Source organism: Perissodus microlepis, chromosome 22, assembly GCF_051167445.1.
Source record: "Perissodus microlepis isolate ML-2025 ecotype Zambia chromosome 22, ASM5116744v1, whole genome shotgun sequence".
In the NCBI taxonomy this organism is placed as follows: Eukaryota; Metazoa; Chordata; class Actinopteri; order Cichliformes; family Cichlidae; genus Perissodus; species Perissodus microlepis.
Window position 1 is genome coordinate 6064579 of NC_140481.1, and position 22859 is coordinate 6087437.

At 42.7% G+C, this 22859-nt stretch overlaps 1 protein-coding gene across 5 annotated transcripts; it reads right to left on the minus strand.

Annotated features, from left to right (window-relative positions):
* Positions 1 to 1395: 1395 nt before the first annotated feature.
* LOC146362479 (homeobox-containing protein 1) lies at positions 1396 to 21033 on the minus strand. 5 transcript variants are annotated; one of them, XM_084919399.1, is made up of 11 exons: positions 20728 to 21033; positions 19690 to 19801; positions 16615 to 17044; positions 16257 to 16342; positions 14470 to 14580; positions 13032 to 13250; positions 8838 to 8994; positions 5691 to 5773; positions 4627 to 4722; positions 4370 to 4485; positions 1396 to 3282 (listed from the first exon to the last, which is right to left on the minus strand). In XM_084919399.1, the coding sequence occupies exons 2-11, from the start codon at positions 19769 to 19771 to the stop codon at positions 3136 to 3138; spliced, it is 1527 nt and encodes a 508-aa protein (XP_084775525.1). In that variant the 5' UTR covers positions 19772 to 19801; positions 20728 to 21033; the 3' UTR covers positions 1396 to 3135. The 5 variants fall into 5 exon arrangements, with proteins under 5 accessions (XP_084775525.1, XP_084775523.1, XP_084775527.1 ...); XM_084919397.1 differs by having other exon boundaries at positions 4370 to 4488; positions 20728 to 21022; XM_084919401.1 differs by lacking the exon at positions 13032 to 13250 and having other exon boundaries at positions 20728 to 21024.
* Positions 21034 to 22859: the final 1826 nt, after the last annotated feature.

Genomic DNA, 22859 nt, shown 5'->3' on the forward strand with positions numbered 1-22859 from the left:
TTTCTTGTACAGGACATGCTTCAACAGTCCTGCAGGCCGCTGGTGCTGCGAGTTGAACATTTTCAGTCATGTTGGATGCGAAGGTTTGGTGAGTTATTAGCAGCTAATACTTGGAAGATTTGCTCACCGTGTTGTTCCACTACATCTGTTATCTGCCAACATCATCTGTGACCCTGACTTTCTGCTCTGGCAGATAAAAATCACAGTGCTGCCACTTCTCCTGACATCTGTGGTGCACTCATTAGAAACTATTCGCTTAAACTAACATTGAATTATGAGTAACATTAAGTTAGAACTACTAACTATATAATTTCTTTCTTAAATTATTTATAATAATAATTCTGTTCTAATTGGTGTGTGATGAAAAAGTGTTTGAAATGTTTTCACCTTCTTATCCCTCAGTGAATGTTCCCATTCCAAAAACAAAACCTTAAAGAGGGCCTTTCACATTTAGTTTAGATTTTTATTCTTGGGACTCTGCTAGAGTAGTTTTGTATGACTCACAATGATCCCCGTTTATTTTGGGTTAGGTTTTGAATAAAGCTGCTTTTAGCTGCTCCCTTGTTCATAAGGGGCCACCACAGCAGGTAGCTCAGCATTTTTGATTTGTGTCTCCTTCCAGAATCAAACCCAACCCACTGCTCTGGGCTGTTAATGAGCTCCTCAGTTTACTCTCTGACTGAAACAAGCTGTTTTAGCCCCCTACTCTTTCCCAGTAAGCCGGCTTTCTTCTGATTGGCTGCCCCTCTTGAACGCAAAGCCTGAACAGCAGGTGGGTGGGGCTTCTGTGCTCCCTTCTTCACATGCAGGAACAAGATTATATTGGGGATATTCGCTCTTGATGTAACAAAAAAAAAAATTGTTACATGAGTTCATGAACATCATGAACTGTTTTTTTGTATCTCATTATGATGACATAACTTTGGTAAGCCCTACCAGATAACTACACATAACTAAAAATCTACTAAAACAGCTTTGTATGATTCCTAGTTCATAAATAATCTCTGCTGATCTTATATCGGCCTCAGCGCCGCCTGGCTGAAAGCAGACATTTTAGCTGCTTTCCCTTTTAGCTCAGCTTCCTTCCGACTGGCTCCCTCTCAGGAAAAAGTTTTACAGCAGGTCGGAGGTGCTTGTGTGCTCATGAGCAGAGCTGTGCACCTAAAATGACCATATTAAGGTCCTCATCATACCAAGCCCACAGTAGAAGTAACTATCTTAAACCACACGTTTAGAGGAATCTGAAGCCAGAGCTTTTGCCTGACGGGGGTTACTCACGCCTACACCGACCTCATCATTTGAAACATTAGCTGTAATATAACAGTATAAATATAAAAAAAGAAATAAGGAAAAGCCTAACCTAACATTACATCCTTTGAAATAAATGACGACATATTCCACTGGTTGTGTACAATTTTATTATCGTTACTGGTTTCCCTTGTCAGATAAAAGCAGAGAGATAGAGAGGAGCATTATAATCATAATGGCGTGCAGCTTTCCTGTCCAAAGCTGGACGAGGGAACTGTCTGAGGTGAGTATACATTATCAACACAGGGCAAACCCCAGCGCCATAAATGCTACATGACACTGTCCATATCATAAACAGTCACAATGAGGGCTGCTGTCGAAGCTTCGTGACACTAAACCCGTCGTGCACGCCTGTCACACAGGAACTCTGAGGTAAGCTTGAGTTGGCTAGTGTTGTACTGAGCAAATAAACCTATCTATTGTATAGCTATAGTGTTGTGACCATCACTTCCTGGTTTCTCTACCGTGGCATAGCTTTGGCATTAGGAGGTAAAATGGTAGCCGCCCCCACCCGCAATTTGAGAAAATGAGTTTTTGTTCATTATATGAACATCGAGGAGGTAACTTCCAAGGCCTTAGGCCAGTGAATATATGAGGGACTATGTAATGCAAAGTTCAGCTATTCATATTTCAAGTCTGACAAATAAGTTTCTATATACTGCTAATGGACTGAAAGGAAAGCACCCATAGGTGTGGGATTTTTTTTCTGGGTTATGTACATGTCGGAGAGCTCCTCGAACACAATTCCAGTAAGATTCACTCCGAAGTGCAGCTTTGCAGTCTGACAAATTTACAAGCTTGAGCTTTAGCTTATCCCAATAGAAAGTGAGGGTAACTTGTAGCATTTATGTTGTCGCACAATGATTTTTGATCACATTTGTTTTAGCGTTCTTTCAAACGATAAAAAAGAAACAAGAAAAAAAAAAACTGAGTAGACTTTATGTTTCTAGTCTAGCTTCACTGGCTGAGGTTGGAGACAGCAGCATTAAATATAAGAAAGAAGACAGAGAGTGTGATACTTAGTCCTAGGCATGTCTGGCTAATATCAAAAGGTATAAATAACACTTCCTGTTTCGGTTAAACAGTTAAGACGAAGAAAACGAAGCACACGTTAAGACACGAAAGAAACCTGGTGCAACTCTTCACCGCCTTTATCCACGATTTTTGGGATTACCTGAGATTCCGGTTGTCCCTCAGGGCTTTTGATGGCAACAGCACTCCTTGATTGATCGACTGATTGAATCAATCGATTGACTGATTGAGGTTGCAGTCTTACAGATCAGATGGAGGGAGGGGGGGAAGAGGTCAAGACGTTCAAGAAAACAGAGGGCGTTTGTTTCGCCGCACGCTAGATCCTTGATGTCGTGCTTTATCCCCACCACCCCAACACACCCGACCTGCAGGCTCAGCACATTCCCGTCACCACAGTCCATCAAACAGCCACCCTTTAAAAAACAAAGCTCAAAGAAGGCATGGAGCACAAAAACAGAAAACGCTTAGCTTAAAATACGCGAGGTATCACTTACATGATTCTCCCTCTAAGGAATTTAGGCTTTTTAATACCATCTTGGAATGCACTATATATATTGATATATATATTTAGATATTTATATACTGTATATTGCCGTTAATATAAGCAGGATTACTGTTGATAAATACAGTGGCCTCCTTACCATCTGAGGCACCTCAGCGAGCTTCTGCACCCTCCTCCCTTTCATATTTGGGTGACTCAGGCCCGAAAAGGCCCTGCATTGGTGGAGCAGGAGACACTTAATGTTTCCTTATTTCATCTGATTAAAATTCGAACACAGACGTGCCCGACTTCAGTCACTCTTCATCCACGCTCTCCCTTTTTGAATCCTCTTCTTTCTGTTCCAGAACCTGAGGGCGGGGGCTCGGCAAGGCTGCCACCTCCGTAGAAGCGAGCGAGGCGGGATCCTGTTGGTCGACAATCCTCTGGGAAGACGTGTCTTCCTGTGGATGCATAAGCAAAACAGTTGGGACTTTAGTGTCCCTTTTATTAGATATCACTTCATAAAGTGGGTCCCTTTTCTCTCGTATAGCAGCTCAGGCCCTCTTGTCAGTCTTAAGGCAGCAGTTTGGGCTTGGGCAGCTTGTTAAGGGCAATGAAGCGGCTGTGAAAGTGCTGCATACTATGTTTATGCCTTGCCTGCTGTGACCAGCTAACAGCTGGCCCCAGCTTCTGCTCTGGCCCCAGTGACTTCCTGCAATTTGTACAGTTTAGTAAACTCTGGCTGCTACACCGTGTCTGCACAGAAGGCGTAGCGTGTTAGCAGAGCAGCAGCAGCTCCGTGTTTGTTCACACTGGAGGCGTTCGAAAATGTGTGAAAAATGCATCGTTTTCTTAGCTTAAAGTGTAAGCAGGTATGGCATCACTAGGATTCTTGCGGTCTCAGTATTGCTTTTACAATTCAGCCTTGTGTATATTGTTCACGATGACCGTCGCCGCTCTGTGCTTTTAGTGGAAAAGATGTAAATTCACTGTTCAAAAAATTAATTAATTAATAAATGAAAATTTATCTCAATGGGAAAAAAATTATGCTGAATATCTGTACTACTATGGGCTGAGTAATGTATTAGCTAACCCTTAACCCTGTAGAACACCTCTGGGACAGACTGTCCAGGAGTTCAGTGATGCTCTGGTCCAGATCTGGAAAGAGACCCCCAGAACACCACCTGTCATTTCACTGGGACCATGCCCCGATGTTTTAGGCATGCATACAACCACAGGGGGGCCACACAAACTACTGAGCACCATTTTGAGTTGCTGCAATGAAATTTGGGTAAAATGGACTAACCTGCTACATCATTTTCTACATTTGGGGGGCTTGTTTGAACTCAGCCCTCTGTATCGCATACATGTCCAGCATGATTACAGATCTGATGCATTTTCAAAGTGTTCCTTTAATTTTCTGAGCAGTGCAACATGGAGCATCAACGCGAGCAGTTTTACCCGGCCTATACGTGTTCCTGCTAGTTATTTGTTCTGGCCTCTTCTTGGGTAGAATATGGACATGTAATTAAGTCCGTGTTTACTTACTTGCTCTGAGAATCGATGAGTCACCTGATCCGTGAACTCCTGCATCTCTCCTTCCTCCCCATTCGAGTGGCAGCTTGGACTTGGTACCTCGATCCCATGGCTTTCCAAAATGGCAGCTTCTGGTTGGGTCAGATGAGGAAGCAGAAGTGAGATAAATATAATGTGTAGAAAATGTGCATACAAATTAATTAACATTAGCAGAAGCTAACATTTCCAAAAGCCTTAATCTGTCGTTCCTATGTTTCCATCTTCCTCACCTATATTCGCTCTCCTCTTCATCTCCTTCCGACGATTGGCGAACCAGTTGTAAACCTTCAGCGCCGTCACACGCTCAAACTCTGACAGTTTACAGCCTGAAGGTTGAAACAAACCAAACATACAAAACAGTTAAATGTGCAAATCCTAAGGATTTTATTTTGCAATTCCAGGCGAGGCGCTGCTTACACATCCTGTTTCTCTGCCTGCAGGCTGGCTATGTTGTTAACATGATAGTCCAAAATGTCCTTCAGCTGCCCCTGCAGGAGGTCTTGTTTCCAACTTACCTACTCCCACTCTGGACTGAAGCATCCAACAGTTACCACCCTACTGTTGGTACTGGTTCAAGTGGCTCTCCAGTGGATCCATCAGTGGATCTTTAGAGCAGAATAACAATGTGGAGTTAGAGTCTGTCTGAAGTAGGAGAGACTCACTTGGAAAGGCAGCTGAGTGACGTAGAGGACCGACACAACAGCAGCCTGTGAATCTGCAGGTAGAGAACCTCAAAAATAAGACAGAATGGGGCTAACTGGAGCTAAACTGGAACTGAAAGTTTCAAAGAATGAGTCTACGGAGTTTGTGGATTTTAAAGATGCTGCAGAGTGATTGAAGCTAAACAAGCGACCAGCATTGGAAAGTCGAACGCAGTTACAGAGCAACAAACTTCCAGATGAGCGACCTTTAGCGACGACTGATGAGAGCAAATTAAACTGTTGACATATGACCATCAGCTTCGAAGCAGCTTCAGAATTCAGGAGTGGTGAAGCAGTTCTGTGATGAGGAAAAACATCTCCAGAAGGTTTGAACGGTCCAATCAAAAACTCCAGGAAAAAGCTAAAGCTCTTGCTCACTTGCTTTCTCCAACAGCGTTTATGAATAATGTGCATGACAGAAAAGCAGCAGGTGTTCCCGTTCGATAAGCTGTAGGTGGCATTTTAACTAAAAAAAAGAAAGACTAATAATGATGAACGTCAGCGACTAATCACCTGTCAGCTGACATCAATTCAGCAAGATGTATTTTCAGAACTCAGAAAAGTGCGCTTTACTGACGAACCCCTCTTGCTACCTGGTTTCTGGATGACGGAGTTGCAGGCGTTGGCGATCTCCTCCCGCTTCGCCTCATCTGGATACTGGTTCTCCATGAAGAAGCTGGAAGACATGAAGAGCCACTCTGTTGGCAAAGAGCTCAATCACGCAGGCGTCACGGGCATTTATTAGTCGACGCAGCACCGGTCTGAGCAGAGCTAGTTACGCCCTAATTTTACACCTCATCAACTTTTCAGGCTTTTGCATTAAGCGGCAGGAGAGTTAAGGACAATGTTTACACAGTGAGAGAGCAGCGGGGAGGGTTCACGCCGTGAAGGGACAGATTAACGAACCCATTAAGCGGATTCATTTTAAGCTTTCACCACTCAAAACTCTAACTCCGTAAATACAACTATTTATTTCTATTTCTATCTTTTTCTTTGCAAATTTGTGTTACTCATCTCTTTCCTTTTCCTGTCTGTCTAACAGTGAAAAAGAATCATTATTTCACATTAAAAAAAACCACAGGGATCAATTTCTCCCAGCTCTCTTATCCTTTCACCTCCCTCCCTCCCTCACACACATCATCTTCACCTCTACTGTATCGTCCTTGGATCTGAACTAGCTCATAAGGATCAGCACTGCAGTAGAATTGCGTAATCCCGGGGTACTGCTGGTGAGTGTTGTCTGCGTGCTCTTATTACTTTGAGTGCCCAGACTGCACCCTATACTTACAGCAACCATTTAATAGAGAAATCAATTGCACACAGCGGGCACCGTGCTCCTCTTTCTCAGTATCCGTCTAGGTTACTGAGAAGACTGTCTGGGACAAATACGTACCAGGGAAGCAGGGTCACAGCAGCCTTAATGAAAAATGACATCATAAACTGAGCCGGTTCTGCTCGCCACTGAGAGCAGGAAGCCGTGGCAAAGAAGCCATAAAGGACACAAATACTGGAAAGGTTTATAATGCTGACCGTTAGCTTAAGCGACGCTGCGCTTCTGCTCCAAGAACTCGAGCACAGATGTGCTCCAAGTCATCTAAAGTGTTCTGCCGATCTCGGCTGCTTTCTATGAGCTTTTTTACTTCAGAGCGGCACATAAACTTTATTTAAGCACAACAGGCGACCACGGGAATTTTCCAGTCATTGTTTAAGGGGCTGCAGATGTTTATGGTGACAATTTAGGATCCATCCAGAGTTATTCTAATTATGTAGTTTGACCTTAGGTTTGTAAGTTTCACTATTTGTTTTGGTCACTGCACTTATGAAGACGGGACATCTGTCAGCGGAAATATTTCGGAACAACAGAACAGACACAGTACTAACCCTAGTTAGGCGGGTTGTGGCAAATTTTAATTTTGGAAATTTACAAAATCATTTGAGCGGTTTTATTTATTTATTTTTTTTCCAAAGGCCATTTTTTAGTTCATATAAAATGTTTTATCCCACCTGGTTTTAGATTTGAATTTAGTTTTAGTTTACTGTAATAACCTCGGTCCTATGAAGCAGTGCGTGACTAACTGAATTTGAATTTCAGCTAAGTTAACTATGAAAACAAGACAACCAGGATAAAACAGTGACTTTTCATTTTCTTTAACCAAAGCTCAAATTATATCTTGTGTCCTAAATAAAGCACACCCCTTCCCCATCGGTGCCCCTCCCTCAAAAGCCAAACTCACTTGCTCTTTCGTTGAGCTACAGCCAAGACCAGTCAAGACCAGATTACAAAGGGTATCTGTCAGAGGTGAGAACCTACAGACGGTGGTAAAACAAACTATAAGCCAGATAAGACAGATGGTCTGCAGTAATGCTGAGTTTATATTGCTCTGTCATGGTGAACAGAGGGCTGAAGGTTAAGTTGTCAATTTACTGGTGGCTACATTCATACTTTCAGCTATAGCAAGGAGTTGTGGGCAAGGGACTAAAGACTGAGATTCTGGATGCAAGTGAAATGAACTTCCTCTGAAGGGTATTGGGTCACACACTCCTGTGGACCTCACCCTGTCCTTTAGTGATAGAGAAGCTTGGTGACTCTGAAGGGCTCAGAGTAGAACCACCACTCCTCCACATCGAAGAGCCAGGTGAGGTGGTTCAAGACCCAGGACCCTGCGGTAGACTCGGGACATGCTGGATAAATTATGTCTCTTTGTTGGCTTGGAAACATCTCTGTGTCCCTCCCATCCTTGAAGAAGTGGCTGGGGGGAGGGAGGTCTAGGCTAGGTATGGGTGTGACTAGTTGACCAGATGATTAATCATTGCTCGTTCAGTATCATTTATTCTGTTAACATTTTGATATTCATTGTCTGTAAATTTTTGTGTCCTAAATATTATGCAGCCATCTGCCATCAGATGGCGCTGCAGTCCCGACACTGTTGTAGAAAAACGCCACAAGGCTGTTCATCTAAACCTGATCTTTTTGTTGAGCATATTATTATTAGTGTTCTAAACGCGACATAATGACATTGCAGATATAAGCAGCGGAAATCCGCTTTATCTTAAGGGTGGCTGGCCTCTCCATAACAGAGGGTGAGGAGTTCGGCCATTTGGGAGAGGCTCAGACTGGAGCTGTTACTCCTTGGCACCAAAGGAGCCTGTTGAGGTGGTCACCTCCTGGATGAGGTGTCCTACCTGAAGGAGACCCAGGGGTAGACCCAGGACACGCTGGAGAGATTACTCTCTCGGCTGGCCTGGTACGCCCCAGTGTTTCGCAGGATAAGATGGAGGAGGCCGCTCTGCTCAGGCGTGACCCAGCCCCAGACAAGTCGAAGAAAATGTACTGATGGATAATAATGAGACTTGAACATCTTTTCAGTAACATATTTTCATATCATATTCAACATGAGCTGTTCTTTTTTTCCTTCTTCTTAATTTTCATTTTAATGTATAAAATGCCATATTCATAATCCATGATGTGAGATGCCACATAGTTAAGCAGCATTTAAAGTATGATTGAAGAATGTGATTAATGATTTCAAATGTCTTTGTTTAGACAGTTTTTGAAATCTAAGTATTTATTAGTTTCACATTAGTTTGCTAGTCTAATTTTTTGGTCACCAGGAACATCCCTAGTCTGAAAATCTCTGCTGAAAGTGCCACTCCAACAATCCAAACCTGATACACGACAGAAAATAAAGCTGAATGGAAAACCATAAGCCAAGTCTAAATTAGTGCTAAACCTTCCTCACCTCTCCATAATTGATTGGCATTCCTTTCTCCAGGTGAAACGGCTTCCTCTGCGCAGCCTCAGTGGACCGCCCACTATCCCTGCTCTGTCGCCTGTCATGATCCCCGTCCTCCAGTCAGGCTCTTCCTTCACCAAAGAACGCATTGATAAGGTAGCACCTGTCGAAGGGAGAGCATGCAACTTCACTTTCCAAGACCAGACCTTTACAAAGGGCGTCGCTGTGTCCTTCAATATGTTTTTCTTTATAGCGGAAGGTTTGACATCGTCTTATCCGATGTGTAACACTTAGCTTGTGAGCTTCTTATGCTATTCCCTTTTTGGCATTTAAAAACTGAGGTTTAGTAATTTTTGTTCATTTTATCATGTTTTTGTCCCTCCAGACACAACCCCATTAAAAAAAACTTTCAGTCTTCTGAAATAACCTTTTTCACTCTGATGAAGTCATCTCTTGACCCAGCTGTCTTAGCTAATTATAGGCCAATCTCCAACCTTCCTTTCATATCAAAAATCCTTGAAAGAGTAGTTGTCAAACAGCTAACAGATCTGTTAGATCTGTTAGCTGTTTCAGAGTTTCAGGTTTCAGAGCTCATCACAGCACAGAAATAGCTTTAGTGAAGGTTACAAATGATCTTCTTATGGCCTCTGACAGTGGACTCATCTCTGTGCTTGTCCTGCTAGGCCTCAGTGCAGCGTTCGGTACTGTCGACCATAATATCCTATTAGAGCGATTAGAACATGCTGTAGGTATTACAGGTACTGTGCTGCAGTGGTTTGTATCATATCTATCTAATAGACTCCAATTTGTTCATGTAAATGGAGAGTCCTCTTCACACACTGAGGTTAATTATGGTGTTCCACAGGGTTCAGTGCTAGGACCAATTCTGTTTACACTATACATGCTTCCCTTAGGCAGCATCATTAGAAGACATAACATAAATTTCCACTGCTATGCAGATGACACCCAGCTATATCTATCTATGAAGCCAGATAACACACACCAATTAGTTAAACTGCAGGAATGTCTTAAAGACATAAAGACCTGGATGGCCGCTAACTTTCTGCTTCTTAATTCAGATAAAACTGAGGTTATTGTACTCGGCCCTGAAAATCTTAGAAATATGGTATCTAACCAGATTCTTACTCTGGATGGCATTACCTTGGCCTCCAGTAACACTGCGAGGAACCTTGGAGTCATTTTTGACCAGGACATGTCCTTCAACGCACATATTAAACAAATATGTAAGACTGCTTTCTTCCATTTGCGCAACATCTCTAAAATTAGAAATATCCTGTCTCTTAGTGACGCTGAAAAACTAGTTCATGCATTTATTACTTCCAGGCTGGACTACTGCAATCCATTATTATCAGGATGTCCTAAAAACTCCCTGAAAAGCCTTCAGTTAATCCAAAATGCTGCAGCTAGAGTCCTGACAGGGACTAGAAAGAAAGAGCAGATTTCTCCTGTACTGGCTTCCCTTCATTGGCTTCCTGTTAAATCCAGAATTGAATTCAAAATCCTGCTCCTCACATAGAAGGTCTTAAAAAGGCCCCATCTTATCTTAATGACCTTGTAGTACCATATCACCCTATTAGAGCACTTTGCTCTCGCACTGCAGGCCTACTTGTTGTTCCTAGAGTATTTAAAAGTAGAATGGGAGGCAGAGCCTTCAGTTTTCAGGCCCGTCTTCTGTGGAACCAGCTTCCAGTTTGGATTCAGGAGACAGACACTATCTCTACTTTTAAGATTAGGCTTAAAACTTTCCTTTTTGTTAAAGCATATAGTTAGGGCTGGACCAGGTGACTCTGAATCCTCCCTTAGTTATGCTGCAATAGGTGTAGACTGCTGGGGGATTCCCATGATGCATTGAGTATTTCTTCTTCAGTCACCTTTCTCACTCACTATGTGTTAACAGACCTCTCTGCACTGAATCATACTTGTTATTAAGTTCTGTTTCTCTCTCTCACACCATGTCTTTATCCTGTTTTCCTTCCAGTTGCGGCAGATGGCCCCGCCCCTCCCTGAGCTGGTTCCGGAGGTTTCTTCCTGTTAAAAGGGAGTTTTTCCTTCCCACTGTCGCCAAAGTGCTTGCTCATAGGGGGTCATATGATTGTTGGGTTTTTCTCTGTATGTATTATTGTAGGGTCTTTAATCTACAGTATAAAGTGCCTTGAGGCAACGGTTGTTGTGATTTGGCGCTGTATAAATAAAACTAAATTAAACTGATGCACAAGGTAACAGTGCTCATGTAGCCTCGGTGCATATTTTAGCACATACAGTCAGGGAAAAAATTATCTGAACCCCTGCTGATCTTGTAAGTTTGCCCACTAACAAAGAACTGATCAGCCTGTAATTTCAATGGTAGGTTTATTTGAACAGTGAGAGACAGAACGATAACAAAAAAAATGCATTTCAAAAAAGTTATCAATTAATTCACATTTCATGAAGGATAGGTATTTTATCCCCTATAAATCAGTAAGATTTCTGGCTCCCAGGTGTATTTTATACAGGTAAAGCTGACAATGACAGCCTTTTCAACTTGCTACTAGGGATGGGTACCGGTATCCGGTGCCATAATGGCACCATTCTGACATAAACAGTAACCAGACCGAAAAGCAGTGCACATTTTGGTGCTTTATTTTGGTGCTTTTTTTTCCTGAGATGTTATACACTTTGGATTCTAGCCAATCATTTTACCTTTCCAAGGATAGTAGGCGGGCCCAGGTACGTACGTTCTTTGAAGTATGCCACTGAACATCTCAATGACTCAGAGAAGGACTGGGAGAAAGTGTTGTGGTCAGATGAGACCAAAATTTCTTTGGCATCAACTCAACTCACCATGTTTGGAGGAGGAATGCTGCCTGTGACTCCAAGAACACCATCCCCAGGGTCAAACATGGAGGTGGAAACATTATGCTTTGGGGGTGCAACCAAACTGCATCAAAGGGAGGATGGATGAGGCCATGTACCGTCAAATCTTGGGTGAGAACCTCCTTCCCTCAGTCAGGGCATTAAAAACAGGTAATGGGTGGGTATTCCAGCATGCCAATGATCCAAAACACACGGCCAAGGCAACAAAGAATTTGCTGAAGAAGACGTATATTGAGGTCTTGGAGTGGCCTAGTCAGTCTCCAGACCTTAATCCTATAGAAAATCTGTGGAGGGAGCTGAAGGTTCAAGTTGCCAAAAATCAGCCACGAAACATTAATAACTGGGAGAGGATCTGCAAAGAGGAGTGGGACAAAATCCCCTCTGCGTGAAAAACGTGTGGCCAACTACAAGACACGTCTGACCTCTGTGATTGCCAACAAAGGTTTTGCCACCAGGTACTAAAGTATGTTTTGCAAAGGGATCAAATACTTTTCTGAAATGCATTTGAATGGATTTTTTTGTTTAAAAAAAACAAACAAAAAAACTGATACGATGCCCTGTCCTAAACAGTCCTAAACAGAAGGCGTTTGTAGTGGTCAAGTAAAGTCAAGTCTTATTCTTTTCAGATCACATTCATGTCTCAGGTTTTTAAAGGACATGATATCAACACAATTTGCATGACACAGACTTTTAAAAAGCTCAAAGTTTAAATGTAGCAGGGAAGAGGGAAAAAATGGTTTCGTTATACTGAACTATGTTTAGTATCTGATTGTGAATGTGAAGAATTTGGGGTACCAATCACAGTGCATGTGGGATTTTATGTCAAACCCTATCAGAACTTTTTACCATCTGTACTTTGACTAAGCAAGCTTTATGAAAACACTGTCACAGAAAGGTTGACACGAATGGAACAGAAAGGGAGTCTTAAACAGAGAGTAAGAAACTCACTTCTAGATAAACGTGTGAACAACCTCTTGCATGAGAGGTGAAACATCTTTAAGAAACTTAAAGAAGTCCATTCACTTTTCTTTCCAAGTTCCTTAGATTATCATGACCTGGATGACTCAGAACATACAGAGACAACTACATTTAAACCACACCCACTCGCTATAATGGTGAGCTGGATATGAAACGTCTGGAGCTATTTCTTTTTAGCATTAGAAATCTAAGTTTAGGAGCCATCTGAGACTGCTGTAAAACCCCGTGCTGACAAAGCAGGTCCAGGCTGATCAGCATGCAGACCCACTGTGGTGCATGTGTCTCCTGTGGCAAGCTGCTGATGCCAAGGAGGGCGGGGTGGGGGTGCGCGAGTAAGGGCGCAGTTACCTGGCTGGGCTTGGGCAGCTGCGGCTGCAGCAGTGTACCACGGCAGCAAGTGCATCAGCAGCTCTCTCTGCCTGCTCCACGATGGGTTGGGGTTGAGGTTGGTGTTGGGATTGGGGAGGATGTTGGGGAGGCTGCCGCTTGCCCCTGCTACCGTCCCGTCTCTGTCCCCTCCCCTGGCCCTGGGACTCACGCTGTGCTGGCTTTCACTCCACCTCAGCCCTTCAGTCGGGACAAAACCAATAGTCAGGCAGGCCACCGCCACGGGACACAGACACCAGCTGTGGCAACAACTGGAGGCTGATAGTTTGCATCTATGTCTCTGGATTAAGTGACACACTCCTGCAGACGTGCCTTGAAATGGTAACTTTATCAACAAATACACGCGCTGTAATTTCAGTGGATTGGCCGATCAGGAATCAATTTCACAGACAACACTGCTTCTTTACAGATTCATGGAGGGCAGGTCAATAAGAGCTCATGTAAGAAGCAAAGCGCTGTGGCCACTTTGGCTCAGAAACATTGCAGACAAAGTAGTTATTGTTAGTATCACTGTTAATAGCTTGTTTGTTAGCCATGTGGGAATGAAAACCAGCACCAGAGTACCTCCAGCGTCAGGGCTGGGAACTACAGAGGAGCTAAAGCGAAGCCTGAGTGGGACGGTGTGGGAGGGGGGGAAATAATAAAGCATTAAGATGAAAGGAGACAGCATGGACGGCAGATGGTCCATCAGCGGCTTTGTTTATTTCACACACTAACAATGTAAAGATGGACATTTTGACATGATTTGGTGCGGGAGCATGCTGTTTGACAATAATCAATAAAAGCAGGGAGCATCTTGAGTTGACGCCCGTTTGTCGTGCCGTCGCCGTTTTAATGCTTGCCGAATTTGCATCTCAGGACGAGGCGAGGTCAGCGCTGACCCGAGCTGTTACTCTAGCCTGCGCAGAGAAGCCGGATTCGCCCGCTAAAGTATCATTTCCCAACCAGAAGCCTTAACGTTATCGATTAGAATCTCCTGTGACGGGACTACCTTTAGCTGAAAATATAGATTTGTCTCGTGTCCTTTCTCGACCTCGCAGCCATTGTGGACCAGGTTGGGGTTAAGCGGGAGGAATTAAAGGTGTGCGGGTTTACCATGCGGGAGGATGGTGGGCGGGTAAAGCGGAGGAGGAGGAGGAGAGGTGGTAGGGGAAGGGTTAGCAAGCGGTGGTTCGCATTCAAGACACACAAGACATATTATCCCTTTCTAACACGAGCCTTCTATTATCTAATCTGCAGTGTAATCTTTCATCATTAACCTGACATTCAACCTTGAGGCACTGATCTGCACCTTCTCATAATTAATCCAAAATCCATTATTCCTGGGAGGATCTGTGTCCCGCTCCTCTCCTCTGTAAAAGTTACATGTTACGCTTGTACCTCTTGGCCTGCGTCTCACCTGGGTTGTTCCTCTCCAGCAGGTACCAGCGGTAGAAAGCTCTGCGCTTGGAGTCGCTCATCTCCAGGCCCTGCTGCAGCAGCCACTGAGAAATGTAGCTCTGGCTGATGCCTGCGTGCGGGAGGTGACACATGTTATTTTAACAGGTTGAGGACAATGATTTATGTCGCGGCGCACCATCGGCGGCGGCGCTGCTGGAGAGATCGGCTGCGTTCCAGCTCTGGAATACTCCTGTTAAGCTAATGAAGCCATCCCCCGACATCGATACTTTAATTAAGGACGTGATGTAGTGCAATCCATTTTCAGGGAAGGAGTAGAAGTTTACTGACATGAACCTGCTGCTACTGCAAACACACATAATACAGCTGGCATTAGCTGAAGCCCATTAAAAGGCTCTTTAAAATCTTTCTGACTCGGTGTGCTTATTTTTCCTTTTCTTGGTATTAAAAGTCAGACTGTGCTCAGGTACTCAACTGTATTCAGGCTTTGAAAGCAAGTCCAGTTACCAGTGTAGGCGCCTACACGACAGTACAGTGAATCTCTCTGAACTTTGTTAGACAAAGCAGTTAATTTAAACACTTTAATCGCAATATTTTCTCAAGTTTTTTTACCAACTCGATGGCCCTAAAATGACCACCAAGACCAGGAAATTCTGTGTTTTAGGATCTTTATTTTAGATATAAGCTACAACATTAACTTAGCCCACTAATGGAAACCTGACGTATCTGAGGGGTAGTTTATGGTTAGGTTTTAACAGAATGTGTGAAACTCATGTCTAAGCATCTGTGATGGCGTGGAATTTCCCCCATTTGGTGACCGATCGCAAATAGATGTGGAAACCACTTCCAATCACAAGGTGATTGCACAGGTTGGCTGATAGGAGGCAAGTCTTTTCCAAACAGTCTTGACTCAGACAGACTGCTGAAAGTTTGCAAATAGTTGCCGTCTCATTTATAAAAGCAGAGAGATTGTCAATACATTAACATTAACCTGAATCAGTCTACACTGATAAGTGCAATTTGTCTCTTTGCAGTAGGGGACTCGACTCAACTGGTTGCCAACTGGTTATATTACTATAACAGCAAGGTTGCTATGCACCTAAATAATTTTTCAGTTAAATCCTCGTATTGCAGCAACTATGTCACTATTTATATAGGTTTCTGAATTTCTGAGTCTATGATGTTCAACTAGTGAAAACTGCAGTTTCCACTAGTTCATCACAACTGATCATGATTGCATGTTGCAGACATGCTCTCCATCTTTAAAACCACCAAAAGCAACGCGGCCACAATTTCATTGTACACAATAATGTTGCTTTGTGTGCGTGGTCTCCTAACGGTCTCAAACTATCAACAAATTTAATCCAACAGGAAGTTAACAACAAAACAAGAGCAGCTTGGAGAGATTTCACAACTTTAACAGCTTTAAGTTTGCAGTAGTTTCAGTAGTATCAATACTCCGCATCAGCAGATGCCTGAAGCCAAGGTTCAAGTATTGAATAGAAACTGGCAAAAGTGGGATGGGAGCATCTGTGAGCCAGTTACACTTCATTTTGCAGTTTAAAAAAAAAGAAACACGAGTGAATGAGTTGGCAGAGAGAATAAGAGCAAAAAGCCTGAAAGCAGCTTTTCATTTGTTCAATACAGAATCGTTTGGTTTAGCATTTTGTTTGAGTTAAATCAAGACAACAAAAGTTCAACTCTAATTAAATGCTGAGCCCCCCCCCGTGTTTCTCACTGCACGATCAACAGTTTAATGATCGGGGATGTCACAGCAAAGCAGAGTACCTGTAACTTGGCCCACGATTGCCTGAGAGATTCTGCGGTTGTTCAGGAAAGTTTTAATCTCTTCTTTCACCAGGTTGCTGTCTCTCCTGCGAAAGCAACAAAAGGCCCCATCACTGCCAGAAGAACCATTACACGGTGGTTAAAACACCAGCCTTTGCTCCGACTAACCTTATTCACTGCTGCTTCTCCTTTTTCAGCCATCCCTGAGCACCTGACCTGAATTAACTGCATGTAAATTCTGAAGAATAAGCCTTCGCCTCTGGGAATAGTAGCTGTCATTATCTGATGTTATAATAGTCTCTCTACTATTCCTTTGGTCTCTCTTGCACCACAATCCTCCTGTTCTCCCTCTCCTTACCTCATGTACTCCTCCACCTTTTCCTCCAGGTCCCAATCCTCCTCCCCCATCATGTCGTAGCTGAAAGACCGCTGAACTGCCACAGTGGGAGGATAGAGGGGTGGGGGAGAGGCCTCAAAGCTGTTGCTCGGGGACAGCGCGGCGCCGTCCAGGCCGGAGGTCTGCGTGGTTGCTGAGGCCAGGGAGAGCGAGGAGGCGGAGGATGATGACGACGAGGACGGGGCTGGGGCGGCAGTGGCGGGGGCGTTGTTGGAAGGGGCCGGGTGAGAGTCACAGTGGGACGGGCGGTGATCGGGGTCCAGCCTCTCCAGGGACTCCAAAGCGTGGATGATCTGAGGTTTGGTCATGCCGGACAGGCGCAGGCGCTGCAGGAGGTCAATCTGCTCGATGGTGTAGCGGGGCTCCACCTCACAGCACTCCATTCTGGCATCTAGAGTAAATGAGCCGGGTTTATCGAGGCGAAACCAATGAGACACAAGCAGTGTTGGTCAAGTTACTTGAAAAAAGTAATCAGTAACTAATTACTGATTACTTCCCCAAAAAAGTAATCCCGTTACTTTACTGATTACTTATTTTCAAAAGTAATTAATTACTTAGTTACTTTTTAAAAACACGATTTACAACCTGAATAGGTAATAAAGCAATAGATCTTTCAGCCCAATTCTACTTTTTCTGCATAATCCATCACAAAATGTAATCAAATGGAAAAGTCCCTTTTTTAAACTTGTTTTATCAAGCAAAAATTTTATTATATGCAACATTCTCTGACTTGAATAAATTTGTTTAACATTTAAACCTATTTTCTGCACATTCCAGCACATAAAATATTTTTTTGTGTGTGTTTACACTCACTCTTTCAAATAGATGCAAGTAAAACACAGCAGAAAATAAATAAAGTCACAGACTAGCGGTCCTGTTGCTCTATTTTCACCTGTAAAACAGGAGCAGGGTAGGCGGAGGTTTACCCTGGTGCAGGTGTACCGCAGCGGTCAGTGGAAGAATCCGCGAGTTTCTCTGTGAATTTCCCATTACGTCATAGCGCACTCGGTGCTTGCTTGGAAGCTTAGGGGTTTTTTTCGCTGTAAAAAGAAGTTTTCTTCCCACGCACAACGGACGCTAATGTTTTTGTCACTTTTTATGGAATCAAACTCAAAATAAGGTCAGTACTTCCACGCTTTAAACGCTGCACGCTCATACTCTCTCCTGCACTCGATATATTATCCATTGTTGATCTGCACACAGCTGTTGTCACGAACGTCGCACTCGCTTACGTCACTGTCATGAGACATTCTTGCAAAAAAATCACGGTTTTAGTAACGCAGTAACGCAGCGTTCCTACGGGAAAGTAACGGTAATCTAATTACCATTTTTGCAATAGTAATCCCTTACTTTACTCGTTACTTGAAAAAAGTAATCGGATTACAGTAACGCGTTACTGCCCATCTCTGGACACAAGACCAAATCTGTGAATGAGTCTGAACCAACCATCAACCTATTAATACACCCGAGAGCAGCACGGACGGGCTGATTTCTCACCAGATAAACAGCACCACGAGACTTCACAGTGTTACCAAGACATAAACGGCTATATTTATCCCCACTCAACACCATTCACAGACCTTAAATAGAGATAATATGTTGCAGACTTTTTCAGAACCTGCAGAGAAATGATCAAAGGAATATTAATAGATGAGAAAGGCACACGCAGCAGGATTCAAGCACTTTGAAGGAGTTTATTTATAATGACACTTTAAATGCAAATCTGATCCAAGTATTTTGGTAACGTTAATACTCGAAAAAACCCAAATAACTTTGAGTGAAAACATGACGAGGTTATAAAAAAATTGCACTTAGAGAACAGAGCACTCCGCACTGTTCTCCTGTGAGGAACCCTTTGGGTCATTCAAAAAAAAAAAAAAAGTTTTGGCCACCTTTCAAATGCTTGGCAACACTGCACTTAGGCTAACCTTGCTCCATTTGTCCTGGGTGGAATTAAAGTAAGATCACCCTGGCATACGTAACCTAACATCAGGTCCCACCTCGGCTGAGTCATATCCATCCTTTTAGGGTTTTTTTTTTAAAGTCCCGCAAGTCTGCAGGGAGCCTTATCCTAGTATTCACCAATGACTAAGATGCACTACAAAGTAAAGATCACATTAAACTTTTTTTTTTTTTTTAAAGAATTGCAGGAATTTGACATGACCTTGCTAACATGAAAAGCAGGGGTATTCAGAGATGGGGCATCAGGTAGCATTAGCGCCCCTCAAATTTGATTTTCTATGATGATCAGTGCCACTAGATGTTAGTACAGATAGGACCAGAGGTAGACATAACTCAGTGCATTTACTCAAGTACTTTAGTGAAGTACAGCAGTGGAAGGAAGGGCATATGGCGAAAAAACTGTGCCAAATAAAATATATGGATCACTGCACTGTGGCGACACCTCTGGAAATAAGGTAGCAGCATTAAGTATGTTTAATGCACTTAAGTACTTCTAAAGTAGGTTTTGCATGTATTCTAAAATATCTGTCTCCTTAATATGAAGCTGTATTTTTGAATCTACCAGCAGTAACTAACATTAGCCTCCAGCTGCAGATTTTAATCTTGCATGAAAGTCTGCATGAGTACTTTCACTTGAAGTGCATTAAGTACATTATGATGATAAAACTTTTGCACTTTCACCTAAGCAGGATGATACATTTTAAACACCCTGCCCTGTTCTTGGATGACAAAAATCTACTGGAATAATTTCTTCCACTTTTGCATAACTGTAAATAATGGATAATGATGCTGCTACAACAAACAGAAAAAGTTCAACTTGTTAAATGTGTTGCAAGACGAGGAAACTTCCAGAACACTGCCGCCTGGAAAAAGTTAAGTTGTTGGATTTTTTATTTTATTTTATTATTTTTTTACAAAACTCTCTGCTTCAAAAGTCAAGCGCTCCCAAAGCAGCGCGCAGTGATTTAACCCCCCACCTTTACCACACACGGATCTCTCTAAGCACAACTGTAACATCCAGATCTCAGCAGCTGACTGACTTTGACAGTTTCGCTGTCTCGTTGTAGATCTTACCTGATGGAGGTGGTGACACGGACAGGCGCCCCGGGAGTGGTTCAGTGCGTGGGGTCGCAACGGGGACACACCACTGTCGCATGGCTCAGCGAAGTTCAGCTCGGCTGGACCTCTGAGGAGTCACACAGGAGACTTGCTGCAGTGTGTTGCGGTTAAATCGCCTCTATTAGCATCTTGCCAAACCTGCAACAACAGATCACTCCCCTAGCAGCCTGTGCTGGCTAAGCTAGCGCCGTCAACTCCAGTTGGTTCCCCTGAGCACCAACCTCCCATCAACTGCTGCTTAGCTGTCCTGTTAGCCAGAACGAGACTAGAAAGCGGAAGCGATGCTTGCGACCTTCAAAGTAAGACAAACTGGTAGCTCGATAACAATAACCATTTTTCACATTATACACAGACAGAATTACACTGAATTCGGAAGCATATAGCTATTTTATAGCTATTTTACAAAATGAGTCTATTTTCCACCTCTCTTTCTATCTGGGGCTATTTCCATTTATGTCTCAACGTAATGTTAGGTTTTTACACTTAACTCAGCTGTAAAACGACAGAGTAGTAAACATAAATAAATAAATAAAGTAAAATACTTTTCACATGCCATGTCTTTTCTCAAACTCCATTATCCACTTATACACACAGAAATACAAAGATGAATGTGAAACGCTTAGAAACTTAAATGTATTCACCTTTTGTGACCCATTTACTGAAATGACAACTATTATTTTTGCTCCAATTACACTTTTATTTTGAAAAACTCGGGAAACGATGCTACTTACTCTGGTTACCTTGATAAAACGGTCTGTCTTGTCTCGGCTAACAACTTACCCAAAACTTGCACTTTAAGGGCAATATGAGCAATGTTTCAAACAAGCAACCGTTTACGAAAAAATCACCGTTCTAGAGTGCTACAGCCAAACATTTTATGTGTTAAGTCGAAGGGCTGGGACCACCGCCAGCTGCTAACGGGTTAGCTCGCCTGCTAGCTAAGTTAGCTGGTGGCTAGCAGCGGATTGTCCCGCCGCGGAGCACCTCTCTTACCTCCCGTTGCTGAAGAGAGACAGCTGCAGCCGGCTGGTCGGACAGGGCAGATAATTAAAAGTGGCAAAAAAAAGTAGCGGTCCACTCAACTCCGCTATAGTAAATAAGTCCTGGGTTGAAGGCGGACGGTTAAGTTAACGAATAGAGGGTGAAGGATGCGGGGTCATGTTGTCTTTCGCTATGCAGTGGGGAAATAGTATATGCAAACGAGAGGAGTCTGTCTCAATTTGTGACCCCTCACCCGACAGTACCGTGAAGGCAGCAAGAATTATCATTGTGATTTCCGGTTGTACAGTGCATGCTAGAAAACGTCTACCCTAAATTCAAGCACGGCTGCAGGACGACATGAAGCCAAAAGTAACATTTTAACTAAAGTGTCTGAAAATGTAACGGTGCTCGTGCGTACATCTCGCTCAGGCGGCTTTAGCGGCATTTAATGCCCATGATGAAAACATTTCTTCTTTTATTTTGGACAAGTACTTAGGAAATATGTCACTAAATCGGTTTTCCTTGACGCATCACCGCCCAATACATAAGTGGGTCTGTATGCAGACTGTAATAAGCTTCCTCGCAAGCGTTTGCAGAAGAAGCCATATGAACAGGAGGTAAACAACAATTATAATGAGTGGATAAAACGAGAGTGTGGCTGTTCTTGGCTTGGAATACCATGAAATGTACTTAACCATAATATGTATTTGCAAGGAGCATTTACAGCTTTGTGAGGTTGTGCTTCGCAAAGCAGTCAGTGGGAGCCTGTATAGAAAATCAGAAAAATCTATAAAAATTAAATGCAAATATGGACAGAAAAAATTGGGGACAACTTATTGGTTCTTGGGCATCACCCTGTACTTTAATACAGATGGTATGACTTTAAAAGGTGACTGTGCACAAATGTTTGAAAATGATTCTGAAATAACTATTTTTGCATAATGTTGGAAAAAGTATTTGACTCTTGTTTCAAGTAAGAATCATAATACTACAATATGAAGGTACGTGTTTCCAAGTCCGGCAGTCAAACTCCTTCAGAATCTTTTTTAAATATGGAAATCTTTTTTTTTTTATTGCAGCTATACCAAAAGCCTACAAAATATATCCTCCCATTCAGTGCAAAGAAAGAAATTGATCTTAAACTTTATTTTATTTACAGTATAAAACAGTATAGATAGATAGATAGATAGATGTATAAGTATGTAGTTATTGATTGATTACTTGTAGTAAAAAAAAAAAAAGCATTAGTGTTAAAAGAGATCCATTATCACTCAGGGCATCTACATGAAACGTGTCATTATAATTCATAATAATTAATTAGAATTATAAATTAGAATGACTAAAAACCTATAATGTCATAATATACATTATGTTAGTATAACTATTAATCCACAAATAATAATAATGAATAATAATGAGTCAGGTCTTCCTGGGCCTCTCCGTCTGTGTAGGCTGTAGACATAAACACCTTCCTATAGCGTTGTTGCGTCTTTGTACATCAGTACTCTCCAAGAGTGAATATCAACTGCTGATCTAATCTAATACAGCTGGATTTCATTGTCCAGCTTCACGCAGACACGTACAATGTCATAACCATATTATACAGTCTGTGGTCTAAACCCAAAGGATTACTTGACTCTGGCTGATGTGGTTCTCTATATCCACTCTAAAGTTATTGTGCACTGTAGAGCTGTGGAGCCAGCCAGCAGACCGCCTTAATAGCAAGGGTTGATATACAAAAAGGTTATTCATCCAGGACCAGCTTCATAGGTTATAAAATTGAGAATAAGGTTATTGTAACTGTGTTGCGTTTTGTCCAATCTGACAAGTTTTGTCTTGTGATTGTAACAGATTTTGCAAAAAATAAAATAAAATAAAATGATTTCACAGAGGTGCTGTGTCTTTGTCTTTATAAAGGTTGTTTTTCCCCTTTCTATTATGGTAAATGGTCTGTATTTGTATAGCACTTTTACTTGGTCCTAAGGACCCCAAAGCGCTTTACACTATACACAATCATCCACCCATTCACACACACATTCACACACTGGTGATGGCAAGCTACATTGTAGCCACAGCCACCCTGGGGCACACTGACAGAGGCGAGGCTGCAGGACACTGGCGCCACCGGGCCCTCTGACCACCAC